Raw genomic sequence first — 14,723 nt, forward strand, 5'->3', positions numbered from 1 at the left:
TAGCTGACTTTGTATAAAGAAGCCTTGTTCCCGCAAGTTCTACTAAATGAGGTACACCTATAGTCACAACCTGAACCTTAGCGGGGATGTTTAATTATTTACACTTAACATGAGGCATCCCTGTGCCTGGATCTCCCAGATGAAAGCATAATTAGAAGTTACTGGAGAGAGAAATAGGGCAAGCATGTGGAGACATTTCTGATACAAAAAAAAACCTCAGCTCTGCCAAAACTCCTCGCAACTGTGAGCCATTAGTCAACATGCTTTGGCTTTCTGAAACTTTTTAGCAGCCAATAATTTTCTTCATGATTGAGTGGTTGTGAACTAAAAGATTGCTACTCATCTTGATGCCATTTTGTTGGGGTTTTTTAATAATTTTCAGTTGGAAAGGAAAAACTGACAAAGTAATAACACTTACAATGATTGGCTCCCAGATAGCAGCCCTACCGATTTACTTTGTTTTTAAGTTATGGTACATAAGTGACTAACCTTTGCTGATACTTGCATGCTGTTTTCTTGCATGTTCATGATGGCTTCAGAAATCTTGACGTCAATAGGATCCATTACCGATTCGATGTTGAATGGCCCCTCTAGCCTCTCTGCCACCAAGAGCATGGCATCTATCAAAACACAAAACAAGAAGTTCTTAAGAAATAGGAATATTACCTCCCACTTGAGTGAGGATGTAAAGTTTACAAAGCACCTTTCTCACAGCGGCCCTCTGAGATAGGAAGGCAGGAAAAGTATTCTTCTTCTTCTTCTTATTTTACAGGTAGGAAAACTAGAGGGAGCTGACTGAGGTCAAATAGCTAGTAAGAAACATTATAAGGACTTGAACTCTGGTCCACTATCTCTAAAGTCCCATCTCCTTCCACTATACCAACCTGGCATATCTTTTGGCTATGGCTAAACAATATCTAGACAACTGGCCAGAAAAAAAATAAGTAAACCTCCTTATTCATATTCTCACTTGGCAGCTAGGTGGAACAGTGAATGGGCTACTGCGACTGACGTCAGGGAGACCTGAGTTAAAATCCAGCCTCGGTCACTTTTCTTGGGCAAGTCATTTAACCTCTGTCTGCCTCAGTCTCTTTATCTGTAAAATGAGGATGAGTACTACCTCCCAGGGTTGTGGTCAGGATAAAATGAGCTAAATATTTGTAAACCTTAAAGTGTTATAAAAATTTAATTATTATTCATATTTGTTGTTTTGTTTGAGGTGTTCCAAACCCCCCCCAACCCAACCCCCCCAAAAAACAACCCTGGAGTTGTATAAGTGAATTTAGGTTAAAGCAACTTTTAAAAATAATTCAGTTAAATAGCTTTCTATCTATAGTTTTAAACACCACGTTTCTAGCTCCCTGCTCCCTAAGTGTATCACATGAAACAGATGAGAAGCAGTGTAGAATAGTGAGGACTGCCAATGTAGTTAGGAGAAGCTGGGTTCAAATCCTGTCCCTGACACACATTGAGTCTCCATGGGCAAGTCATTTAACCTCTTAGTGCTCCAGGTAACTCACTAAGACTATAGAGAGCTGCAGACCCCTATTGATGGAGAATGTTTCCACACCTGGAGTTCCCTACGATGTTGAACTAGATCACTAGATTCTAGATCAAAAGCTCCGATTTTTAGCATTTGCTGATTTCCGAAGTGTAAACACTCAAGCTGAAAGTTTAACCATTGGCTCAGCCAAGACGGTTGGAGCTGGCTCCAGTGAGCTCTTGGATTTGCTGAAAGACCTCCCTGATGTTGACTATCTGCCTGAACTTTTGCCAGGATCTGCTTATCATGTCACCTGAACTCTTGTGTTCTGTACCTTTGCTGGGGGACCTACTTCATGCCTACCTCTGGACTTCCCTCAGGGGAAATGCCTAAATCTCCATCTATGGCACCTAATGCTCTACTCCACTTCCCTGTCATACCTCTCCCTCCATGACGAAACCTTCCTAAGCACCAGCTCTGCTGAGGCATGTCTGAATAGCTTCCAGATCCTGGTCTAATCCATCTGGTGACGATACTAGTGATAGGGAAGACGTGAGGAGGTACTTAACTGGGAGTCAGAGGGCTTGGCTGGCCATATAACTATATAGAAACCTCTCGGACTCAGGCTCTTCATTTGTCTCTTTATTTGTAAAACTGAAGAGTTGGACTGGATCTCCAAGGTTCCTTATATATCTACTATTTAATGCCTCTTGAAAATTAATGAAAAAAAAGGCAGTAGTTGAAAATATAAATACTAAACCTAGACAGTTCCTGCTCTCTAACAGTTTATATTTTAATAGGAGATTACAACATATAGGATTGGTGGCCAAGGATGGGTATATTATTTTGGGTAATCACAGGGATGCTAAATGGAGCCAAAGGGGAGTTGATTGACATGTCTTTTCCAATAGCAATGGTAGCATTCATTTGATTAAAAGCCAGGGAGAGGGTAGGGACGGTGAGAAGTAGTGAGAAGTAGACCTGCAAGCAGTCATGAGAAAATTCTTACAAACAGTAAGGGGGACGAGGGCGTGGTTGTGGCACTCAACACCTCTATCACTGAAAACAAGTTCACGTCCCATTATTGCCATGTGCAATAGGTTGCCAACCCCTTCCCTAGACTCTCAGCATGTGGACACCAAAGATCTAGGCCTATTAAAATGCTAATGCTTTCTAGCACACAGCGTAAAGCACTGTCACGAGATGTAGTTCGTAGAAGTATGAAGAGATCTAATTTGGTTTTCATCACATGTGGTGTTTTGACATGTACAAGCAAGGCACATTATTAAACAACCTTCCACAGCGGTTGAGAGGCACAGAATAGTTTGACATGAAGCAATCTGAGATAAGTGGCTTCTTTGAAAAGGCATAGCACAGGGTAGGCTGTGAGGAAGACAGCCGTAGACTACCTCCAACAGCCCTCAAAGAAAACATCTATTTTTAAAAATCATATCCATTTCTCAAGCCTCATTTCAAATGTCACTTCCTCCTTGAAGATCTTTACTAATTTCTCTAGTCAAAAATGCTTTGTTTCTTTTAACCTGGCCCAAACATAATAAATTTATCATTTAGTATTCTATAGTTAGAGGCAGCTAGGTAGCCCAGTGGATAGAGCGCAGGGCCTAGAATCAGGAAGAGCTGAGTTTAAATCTGGCCTTAGACATTTATTAACAGTATGACCCAGGGCAAGTCACTTCACCTCTGTTTGCCTTGGAGACAGCAGACAGAGTGCTGGGCCTGAAGTCAGGAAGACCTGAGTTAAAAAAATCTAACCTAAGATACTCATTAGCTATGCGACCCTGGGCAAGTCACTTAACATCTGTTTGAATTCACTGGAAAAGAAAATGACAAACCATTCCAGTATCTTTGACAAGAAAATTCCATGGACAGTATGGTCCATGGGGTCATGAAGAATTGGACACTACTGAACAATAAATTCTATATTTATGTAACTTCTTTATGCCCTCTGCCAGATTTTAAGTTCAGTGGCATCATGAATCATGTCTTAATTTGCATCAGTCAATCAATATTTATTAAGTGCTTATACTGTGCTAAGCACTGGAGATACAAAAAGAGGCAAAAAATAGTTCCTGCCTTCAAGGACGTCATTCTAAGACTGGTACTGTGCTTCAGGAACACAGAAGGCAATTAACAAATGGTTGCTGAATGGATGAATGAATTATAAGCAGTGCAGGGCTTTGAAAAACACGTTAGCTTTTATAAATCCTGGCCAAAGTCTACAGCATATTCACTATTGAAAACGAATTGTGCCTTTACATCTTTAGTGAGACTGTGATTGTATTTGCCACTCTCAGGTTATGCTATTCTCATGACAAAATATCATGGACAAATTTTTATTCTATACATTTACAGTATTGTATCTTATAAAGAAAGAACATAAATAAACCTCAGGTGAAGATTGTGCATCAAAAGATGAAGATTTATGTCTTCTACAAAAAGATCTTATAATTAAAATAGCTATTTTCCCTGAACTTAATGATCTTATTTCCCTGCACCATTAACAGGGGATAAACAGTGGATTTTGCCATAGCATACAGATCTTAAAGACATTTTCTTCTCTTAGCATTTCAAATGCTGCTTAACATTGCCTGAAAGCTGCATTGTTTCTACTAGGATTTGAACAATCTATTTTGTGTAATTATCACAAAATCCCCTCTTACCATAGGCCTCTCTAGCAGGCTTTTTGATTAAGAGGAAATAATGACAAGTAAACAGAAGGCTCTGGACTAGAATCTCCTGCTAAGAGATTATTCCCAGACACAGAGAAACAAATTTGAATTACAAAGTGGTCACAATAAATAAAACATTTAAGAGAATACATAGGAAATAACTAATGATATCCAAGGCACATCCGATATATACATATGCATATAGTAGGTGCTTAATGAGTGTTTGTTTAGTGAGTGAATGCGGGCAACACACACTTATGGAACAGCATTGTAGACAGAGTATGTACTTAGAAACTAAAAGTATATAATAATTTTATATACATGGCAATTGAAGACAGGTTATTTTATAGTAGGCATTTTAAATGCCTTCAGTCAGGGCCATAATGTTGCATTCTTGGCTTCACAACATAAATTTCAGAAAGAGACCTCCTGTTCTTTGTTGAATCAATAGTAAAACATTCCCTAATCAAGGAAGGGGCTTTCTTTTTCGTTATCAGTAGACATTTATTGAGTGACCACCATGTGGAACACACCATGTTTTTAAGTCCTCACCCTTTGTATGAGGGATACCCGGGTAATTTGCATACCTTTAACAAGAGCCCCAGGTGAACTAGGTGGTTTCTCTTCTAGTACGCCAGTTTGTCTGTCCTAACTTTGCTTGTTCCATTAGCCCCCCCACACCCCCACCTCCTTCCATGGGGATTCTCTCTCCATTCTTCAAATTCCCCAATCTCTCATACCTTCCCATCTGATCAAGACCTTTTACCAGACACCTCATTTACACTAAGGTAGAGATGACTGATGGGGCAGCTAGGTGGCACAGTGGATAGAGTTCTAGGCCTGAAGTCAGGAAGACTCATCTCAAATCTGGCTTCAGACACTTACTAGTTGTGGGACCCTGGGCAGGTCACTTCACCCTGTTTGCCTCTTTTCCTCATTTGTAAAAATGTTCTGGAGAAGGAAATGGCAAACCACTCCTGCATCTTTGCCAAGAAAACCCCAAATGGGGTCACAGTGTTGGACATTGCTGACATCACTGAACAACAACAACAAAATAAATAACTGATAATCACTTAATTTATTCAGCATATATTCATTAAGAAGCTACAGCTCATCAAATAATAAGGCACTGGAAGAGCTTAAATATTACCATTTCCCAGAAAATTGCTCATTTTATCTATATGTAAATCCTGCACTGGCTATGAGTCAATAGTATTAGTGCTAACCATCAACTGGATTCTCCAAGTATACATTTAACAGTTTTTTTAAAATAATCAAGTCATATGTTTTAGTACTGATTATTTTAAGACAGTAAAAATCAGGACTATACTTACGTCTATTTTTTTCATTAATTGGGTAATGCATCACTGTTAAATTGCATGATTGAGGGGAAAGAGTGATCTAGTTCAATTGTCTCCAAAGTGGAGGCTGTATATAGCTTGACCTCAGAGGGATTGTGGCCTGAGTCCAAGGAGGGGTAGAATCATCCAGTCAGGATAGAATCATCCAGTCAGGATGAGGGAACATAGGACACACTTCACCCTCCCCAGTGAACAAAGATAGTCAATAGTGGGTTTGTCTTCAAGACAACAATACCTTACCTTATCCCCAACTCTACCCCTTCCCCTACTGTGAAAGTTTCCAAATTCTTCCCTTCTGAGCTGGGCATCTGTTTCTAACAGCAATTATAATCTAACTGAAACTGAGCAACCATAGCAGCAGCTGTGTTAGTGCTACTGGAAAAATTGCCTGTCCCCAGCATACTTACCCCTTCCTCCCTGGAAATCACCCCACACTTACGGCAGGTCCTTTTCAGAGGAAAGGCTCTACATTCTAGGGCAATGTCTGATAACTGTGAACTTAGTTCCCCCCCCCCATTTCTCTACCCTCCTCTTTCCTTTGGGTGGGACAAAGTGACTTGCATAAGATCAGCAAGCATAGATGGGTTGTTATCTGGGTCGCCAATATCGTTGCCTTATCATTACCCCTAAACTCATCTCTCTTCTAAACTTCTGAGTTACTGTGGAACATACCACCATCCATGTACCAACCTTGGTGTCATCTTCTACCAGTCAGTATCCCTAAATAAATCAATTTACAATCATTTATGCATGCCAGGGACTGTCCTAGATACTGGGGACAGAAATACAAAGGAGCTTACATTCTAATGGGAAAGGTAACAAATACATACATACATACATATACATGTATATACATATATGTATATATATGTACATATAAAGGGTCAAGATAAGAATGAGAACTGAAAAAGAACCACCATATTTAGCAATTTAAAAAATCATTGGTTGAGAAGACCATTGAAACAATTTTTAACTGCAGAGAAGAAAACAGAAGCTCAAAAGGAAGCACTGACAACCTGGATGGTTTTGAAAGTAACTTGTGGAATGCATAAACTTTTTTAAAAAAGAAAGTGGTATGAAAGAGATTCACAGCTTTACATGCAAATCTCTTTTTGAGCTTTATTGTGTATATAGAAATTTTGGGGGTATAAGATAGAAAAAAAATTTAACTAAAAAAATTTGAGAAAGTAGTTTTTGTAGAGTAATGAGGTTGGAAGCCAGATTGCAAAGGGTTGAGGAGTGAGTGAAGAGAGGCCTCAAATATAGACAATTTTTACAAGAAGATTGGGTGGAAAAGGGAGGAGAAATATAGGACAACAATTTAAGGGAATAGTAGAGTTTAATGAAGGTTTTTTTTAAATTATTAAAGATACAGTAGGGTGGGATCTAGTAGATAGAAAGAGTTTCACCCCATATATCTAATTAGTTGCTTAGTTCTATTGTTCCTACCTCTATAACATCTCCCATAACATCTCTCCTCTTTTCTCAACCCATACAACTAACACTCTAGTTCAGGACCTCTTCACCTCTGCCTGGATTATTGCAATCTGGCCATGTCACTTTCCTACTCAAATTCTAGTGGCTCAATAGGGCCAAAAATTTTTGTATCTTTTTTCCATCCTTTAAAAATATCTATTTTTGCATGTTTTATAATGTACTTAATTATTATTGTAATAGTAGAAGTACTTAATTTATAAATAAATATTTACATTATGGGGTGAATGTTCAAAATATACAAATATAACAAAAAAGTTTGACAACTATTGATCTTATTTAGTTAATCATATAATTAAATATCATTGATATTCGCGTACTTTTAAGAAATCAAACTGTGGAAAATTTAAAGGAACAAATGCAAAAGGATATACAAGATGAAAAGATATAGATATAGTCTGCCCTATATACCACTGGAGGGAATACTCACATAGAAGAGACCACAGTTCCATTCATAATGCAAAAACATGAATAGATTTCTAGTTTTCAAAGCATTAGATTATGGGCATATGAAAAATCTACTAAGAATCATGAAATCCCTTCAACCTCTAAATTTTTTTGACATTTTAAATTTACTTTCAGTCCCTCTTGCCCCTCCCTAAATTTGTGCTAGATCTGGAGTCGGGAAGACCTAAGTTTAAATCCAGCCACAGACACCAGCTGAGTGACATTTAACATTTTAGCCTCAGTTTCCTCATTTATAAAATGGGAATAATAATAGTATCTACCTCTCTCATTGTAGATATGAGGATAAAATGAGATTTGTAAATTGTTTTACAAACCTTAAAAGGTATGTGTGTATATATATATATATATATATATGCATATCTATTATAGGACTTACAATAACTATTATAGCTCATGTTTTTATGGCACTTAAAGGTTCAGAAAACCATTTTCATCACAACAACCCTGTGAGGTAGGCAAGGCTAATATCATTATCCCTATCTGATGGATGAGGAAGTAAAAGTTGGAGGTTTAAAAAACTTTCTCAGAGTCACACAGTAAGAGAGTTGCAGAGCTGAGATTCAATTCAGGTCCTCTGATTCCATATAATAATGATAATAATAATACTTAGCACTTATATTTGGCTTTAAGGTTTGCAAAGTATTTACATATATTAACTCATTTGATCTCACAACTCTGGGAGATAGGTGCTATTATTATCCCCATTTTACAGATGAGGAAACTGAGGTAGACAGAGGTTATATGACTTGCCCAGGGTCACATAAGCCAGTAGCGTCTGAAGCTGGATTTGAACTCAGGTCCTTGTGACTATCTTCTTGCCCAACTCATTATCGTTACAAAATGTTTAGTCATAAATTCCCCTCCCCTTCTCATTGCTTCAATTTCTAGAATTCTAGTCAGTTGATAAATCACCAGTAGACCACACATTTTAGGAAAGAAAATGTTTTGTTTTTCAGAGATAATATTGAATAAATTTAGGAGAAAGCATGGTACAGTAGAAAGAACTCTGGATTTGAAGTCAAAGAACCTGGGGTTTAAATCCCAGGAGTTCTACACATTCTTAGTACAGTATAGGGTAAACTATTTAATGTCTCTGGGCCTCAGTTCCTCATCTGTAAAATGAGAGGGTTGGAAATTGGTGGCCCCAGGGTCTCTTTCGGCTTTAAATCTATGGTGCAGTGAGTTAGGAAATTAGGATAAAACATCACAGGGAAAAAGTAGCGGTCAAGAAAGGAGAAATGCTGACTGAAGAGTATACCCAGAAAGAATTCAGGCTTTTAAACTGATAACTATATTTACATATTATTAAAATACATTGCCCACTCTCTTGGAATGCCCCCAGAAAGATTACTCCACCTTTTTCTAGGACATATGTATGAATGTGAATATACTTAGATTGGTAGAGAAAGGTAATTCAGAATTTTCTTGAAATATTTGACCTTATGAAAGCCTGTGGCATTTTGGCACAAGAAAGTAGATGTTAATATGCCATCACTTGATAGGAACTGAGTTGAAAGCTGACTTTCTATAGGGAATCCCTGAATGCTCTTATGCTCCCATAAAATGTAAGTATGAAGTCTGGCTCCAAGTGATCATATCTATATTATAAATTTCCCTTTTGAGAAAAAGAAAGTTAAAACTAAAATAATTTCCTGCAATGCTACCTACTAGCCAGGCAAGATAATGATTTCCACAAGGGTTTTCCAGAGTCTTCAAAAGATAAGTCCATTTTATTCTTAATGAGAAGTTAATCATGGAGCTAGAGAGTGGAAAGAACCTTGAAAATTAAAATCAATTTAATTCAATAAATATTCACTGAGTGTTTACTATGCACTAAGTACTGAATGGCACTGTGAAGGATATACAAGAGCTATTTAAGTCAGAGTCCTTGCTGTCAAAACTGCATAGTTGGGTGGGGGGCAGAGAGAAAGACAAGATGAGATAAGCATATATGAAGTAATCAGAAAACAATATAATTTTTTGTTGGTTTATGGGTCTATCAATATGATTTCACCTGAGTAAGGACCTCCAGCTATGGAAAATGTTGAAATCATTTACAATTTAGAGTCTTGGAGAATTGCCTGGGGAATAGATAGTAAGTGATTTACCTGTTCATATAACTAATGTGTGTCAGAAGAACTTGAACTCAGATCTTCCTGTCTCCAGGGCTGACCCTTTATCTACTATACTATGTTGTTGTATAAAATATTACATTATTTTAACAAGTTTTCCTATATCCATATACATGCTACATGTATATATCTATATCTACTCCCTTGAAGCAAATTGTGGTAAAGAAAAAAAAATCACACAATGCTTAACAGCATTCATGTTAAAAGTGTATAACTTTCCTTTAAAAATGAACTTCCCAGATATTGGTCACTTATTCTGAATTTTCCCCAATAACCAACTTTTTAAATAATAAAAAAAATTATCTTAATTTCCTGCTTCTACCAGTATGTCAGTACATCAGAGCCCCTGATTTGGCCTTTTCTTCAGAAGCTAACATTACTAATCTATTATCTCTGGGAATACAATCACATTGACTTAATATATTCCCTCTATTGAGAAAAATACAAAGGAGAACCCATATAACTCATTTTTTTCAGCCAAAGACAAGGTTTATTAAAACACGGATTGTGGGTGGGTAACATTTAAAGAATCTGCCATACTGGCCAGACTCTTAAGGAATCTAAGCATTTGTATTGCTAATGCAAGTGGACCATATCTTAAGAATCTGAGCCTAGATAACTCATTTTTAAAAGCACAAAATAAACACATCATTTTGTAGCAAAAATTATTCATAAAACTCTACTATTTCAAGATATATTTTTAAAATATAAATGAATACAAAAATAATGATAGTTAAAATAATGACAATGATAATAATAATAATGATGATATGGTACTTTAAGGCTTGTAAGCACTTTACAAATATCATCTCATTTTATCCTCACAACATCCTTGTGAGGTAGGATAGGGCTATTATTATTTTGATTTTACAGATGAGAAAACTGAGGCAGAGGTTAAGTGACTGGCTTGGAGTCGTACAGCCAGTAAATGTCTGAGGTTGGATTTAAACTCAGGTCTTCCTGAATCTAGATCCAGTACTCTATCTACCTGTTTTATTTTTTATCTCTATAATCCTGAAATAGTGTATATTTACCTCAATTTAATGGCGAATGCCTATACAGTAGCTATTATGTTACGAAAATGGGTAAGAAATTCTTGTCCTCACAAACCTTGTACTGTTAAGGAAGACATAATATGTGTACACAAATAACTGTAATGCAAGACAAAATATGAAAGTGAAATGATAGCTGCAAAGTGCTAGACTGATCTGAAGGAGGGCCTAGAAAGATGGGCAGGAATTGGACAGGTGTGATCTATAAGGATACAGAGTTGTAACTAAGATATGGCAGTTAGGGTGTTTACTCAGGTTCTGAAATGTAAGTGTGTGCTTCCTGTCCTTGGTGATTTCTGGCCCTGGCCAGCTGAACTGTGCCCCTGGTGGAGTTGAGAAAGAGAAGGGGGGGGGGGCGAAGAGAGAGCAGGTCCCAGGAAAGGGTGCATGGGTGGAACTTACTCTAAGATACAAGGAAGGTGTTGGGCTGCATTGGTATAGAGAGTATCCCCCATTGTGAGTTCCCTACAGCAAAGAAATCACAGATCCATTGCCTCTACATCATAGCTAGGGGGAGAAAGAGGGAGAGGGAGGGTATTTGAGGGGCGACACAGTATGAGAATGATGAGAGAGCTGCTAAACCTGGCTAGATAAGATGAACTCTCACCCATTAGGAGCACAGGGCTACAGAACAGAAGTAGAAGCAACTTGGAGCACGGCAGCAAAGGAGGAAGATGTGGTAATTAGTAGAAAAAGACTTTTCTAATAGTTTGGTTGAGAAAAAGAGGAGAGATATAGGACAGAAGCTTGATGAGATGGTAGGGTCCAGCAAAAGATCTGTTTAAACATGAAGGAGGTCTGCTCATGTTTGAAGGCATTAGGGAAGGAAATAGTAGATATGCAGAGACTGAAAATACTAATAGATTTCTATAATGAATAGAACTTTGGTATGTCTTTCTTCACAAACTTATGTGCTCTTGGGAAACTGCACATGAAATGAATTTTTAAAAACTTGAATTTTATTTTAATTGAACTGGAAGGATTGTTATTTAGAGGATTTCTGCAGAATATGCTTTTTAAATTATAGAATCTCTTTGAGAAACAAATAATTACATTTTTTTGTAAATCTGTTTCTTAATATCTTGAATCTTCTTAACAGTTATCTTTTCATAATGATCTAATACAATTATATTTTCATGTTTGTGCCACTTAGCCTCTCCCAGATTTATCACCTAGTGGGAATGGTAATAATAAAATACAATTACATACCCATGAAAAAAATGTTTGTGATGAAGCGAGCTCTTAAGTTCAGTGAAGTTATGAGCTTCCATGGAAAATCAGCATGATAATGATTCTAGTTGTTTATTTTTTAACTGTTGTTATGCTATTTGAGTGCTGAACCATCAGAGGGATTCATCGCTCATCCCTATGGTCACAGAATCTTAGAACCATAAAATCTCAGAGTTGGAAAGAACCACAAAGGTCATCTGTTCCAACCTCTTCTATCTGAAGCATAAACTTCCTCTGTGACATCTCTGACAAGTGGTTATCCAGCCTTCTCTTAAATGCATCCAGTGACTAGGAACACTCTCTAATGAGGCATCCCATTCCTTTTTTTTGAATAGCTGTATCAGTCTAAGAAATCCTTCCTTATACTGAGCTGAAGTCAGCCCCCTTATAAACTATACTTGTTAGTCCTAATCCTATTCCTCTGGAGCCAACTAGAAAGAGACCAACTCTTTTTTCACATGACAACCTTTCAAATATTTGAAGACAGTGATTATCTCCCTCTTAAATCTTTTCTTCAGTTATGGTAATAGTTTCTAGTCCTATACACCACCCTACCACTGCCAACTTAGTCTTTCTAAAACATCACTCTGATTATGCCATTCTCTGCAAGATCAAGTCCAAATTCTATAGCTTATTATTTTTAAGGATTTCCACAAGCTGATCCCATTCAACCTTTTAAATCTCTCTGCTCTAGTTAATCTGGTCTATTTACTCTCCCATGAAGATGCTTTTTTGTTAAAGGAGGATTTATTTCTTTAATTTGCAAATTAGCAGGTTTTATATAAGGAAACATAAATCATAATAATATTGGGTAATATATATGTATGTGTGAATGTATACACATACACATACATATACACATACACATATACATCATATACATATACATCATATACATACACACAGAATTATGTTTGATGAGCAAAGGAAAAAAGGTGGGAACGGGAATAGTTGAAAGTCCTTAAAGAAGCTAGGTCCATAGCCAATACAGGGGGCTTCCCTTTGGTTGCCACACACAGAAATTTAAGTTAACCAGAAGAAGCCAGAACTAAGCAGCCAAACTGACATTTGATGTGGCCAGTGCAGATCACAAAGGTCAGGAAGATAGGAGCTCTTCCTTCCTCCCTCCAGGTCTACCCTGACACAGAGTGTGAGCAGCATTATTATTCCTACCCATGTTCTTCTTGGTTTAGGATGTGGAAGCCCCCTCTTCTGAAGTCCTGAGGAGAAGGAGACTGTCTGGACAGCATGAGGGAGCTGAAAGTGTTTTGACTGTGTCCTAGAAAGAGTGAGATATTGAGCACCACTGGATTGTAATGAATCTAGTGGAAAAGGTACAGTCCCCCCCCCCTTCCACAGTCCCCCCCCCTTCTGGGCTTTGGTTCATACCATTATCATTGCCCTTTTCCCTCCTATTTACCTTACCTACCTCTTACCTATCCTTCAAAGATCACCTCAATCCCAATTTAACCCAATTCACCAAATATCTACCACTATTCTAGGCTCTATGAGCAATAAAAATATTAGTAATAAGTGGTCCTTGTTCACAAGATGTTTACCGTATAACTTTGACAATGCAGCACATACACACAAATAAAAGTCTACCATAATGAATCAAATCAAATTTAATAACTGCTTACTATGTGCCAGGAATTCTGCAAGGTTCTGGGGATACAAATATGAAAATGAGATGGTCACTGCCCTCTTTTATGAATCTTTATCAATCATAGTATACTACAGTTGTCACTCCCCTGTCTGAATTCTTAGTATTGTATAAATTGATTATTTCTCAATTATGCTTGTATTGCCTAATGGCATTTTTCCTATTATACTGTTCTTTAACTCATACATGTGTAGGGGAGAGGCATCCCAACTGAGAACATTCAAGATAGGGGCATGGACTCTCTCTCACTTTCCCTATCTTCTCCTTCCACCGCCACCTTTAGAGTACTTAGATGCTCTCTGCTAGTCCTAGGCAAATGCACTAGAAATTTATATATGCTGAGATAACCCTTGCCTGGTTGATTTCTGGGTTGAATTCCCATCAATTGGTTGTTGAATTGGAAAAAAGCTGATGACATAGGATGCCACACAAGGTAGAAGAAAAGGTAGTTTTCTGCTGGTGGTCCTCTTGGCTCCCCCACTTTAGGCAGAAGGATGTAATTTCCATCAGGGATGGAGAAGGCAGCCTAACTTTACCTTAGCTTATTAGCAGTCAAGGCCACTGCTCTTCACCTAGAGCATTGATTCAGCTAGTTAGACTTTTACCAGGGCCCTGGATACCTTTGCCTCTCTTGAGCGTCTTCTTCCTTTAGCATTGACCTTGTGACGATCAAAAGGTCCTGGAAGGCCCGCAAGTTACGTGCAGAAATAGCAGCAGCTATTGAGAGATCGCAGGTGCAATAGCAGTGGGAGAGAATGTCACTATCAGAGAGAAATTGAGGACCCTGGAAAGAGGATCCCACTTGGTGTTCGATTAGTGTGTTTAGTGGAGGGGAAATATAAAACAGCTCATTAGCAGCCTTACCAAGAAACTTTGTCCCAAAGTGGCTTGAATATTAAATGTCTACCAACTACTTGTACTTGTACAGATACAGATACATTACTTGATCCTGTTCTAATCATTCTGTGTGTGTGTTTGTGTGTGTGTGTGTGTGTGTTTATTGCTTAGTAATCCTTTTTCCGTGTGAGAATAAGTTGCTTGTTACCTGATTCATGTTTCTATATCAGTGCCTTTTCATTTCCCTTCTTTTGCTGGGGAAAATCCTAGATTTCAAGCCCATACATTTATATAATTAGTAATTCTATAAGTG

General features: G+C 37.7%; 1 protein-coding gene across 1 annotated transcript in view; it reads right to left on the reverse strand.

Moving 5' to 3' along the window:
* Window positions 1-14,723, reverse strand: part of GPC6 (glypican 6) — a 1,245,595-nt gene that overhangs the window by 123,398 nt on the left and 1,107,474 nt on the right. The window contains exon 5 of the mRNA XM_027855687.1: window positions 490-620. Within this exon, the coding sequence (XP_027711488.1) occupies window positions 490-620 (131 nt within the window). The remainder of the gene's footprint in view (window positions 1-489; window positions 621-14,723) is intronic.

The sequence above is a fragment of the Vombatus ursinus genome, unplaced genomic scaffold, assembly GCF_900497805.2.
Source record: "Vombatus ursinus unplaced genomic scaffold, bare-nosed wombat genome assembly UNPS02011014.1, whole genome shotgun sequence".
Taxonomy (NCBI): domain Eukaryota; kingdom Metazoa; phylum Chordata; class Mammalia; order Diprotodontia; family Vombatidae; genus Vombatus; species Vombatus ursinus.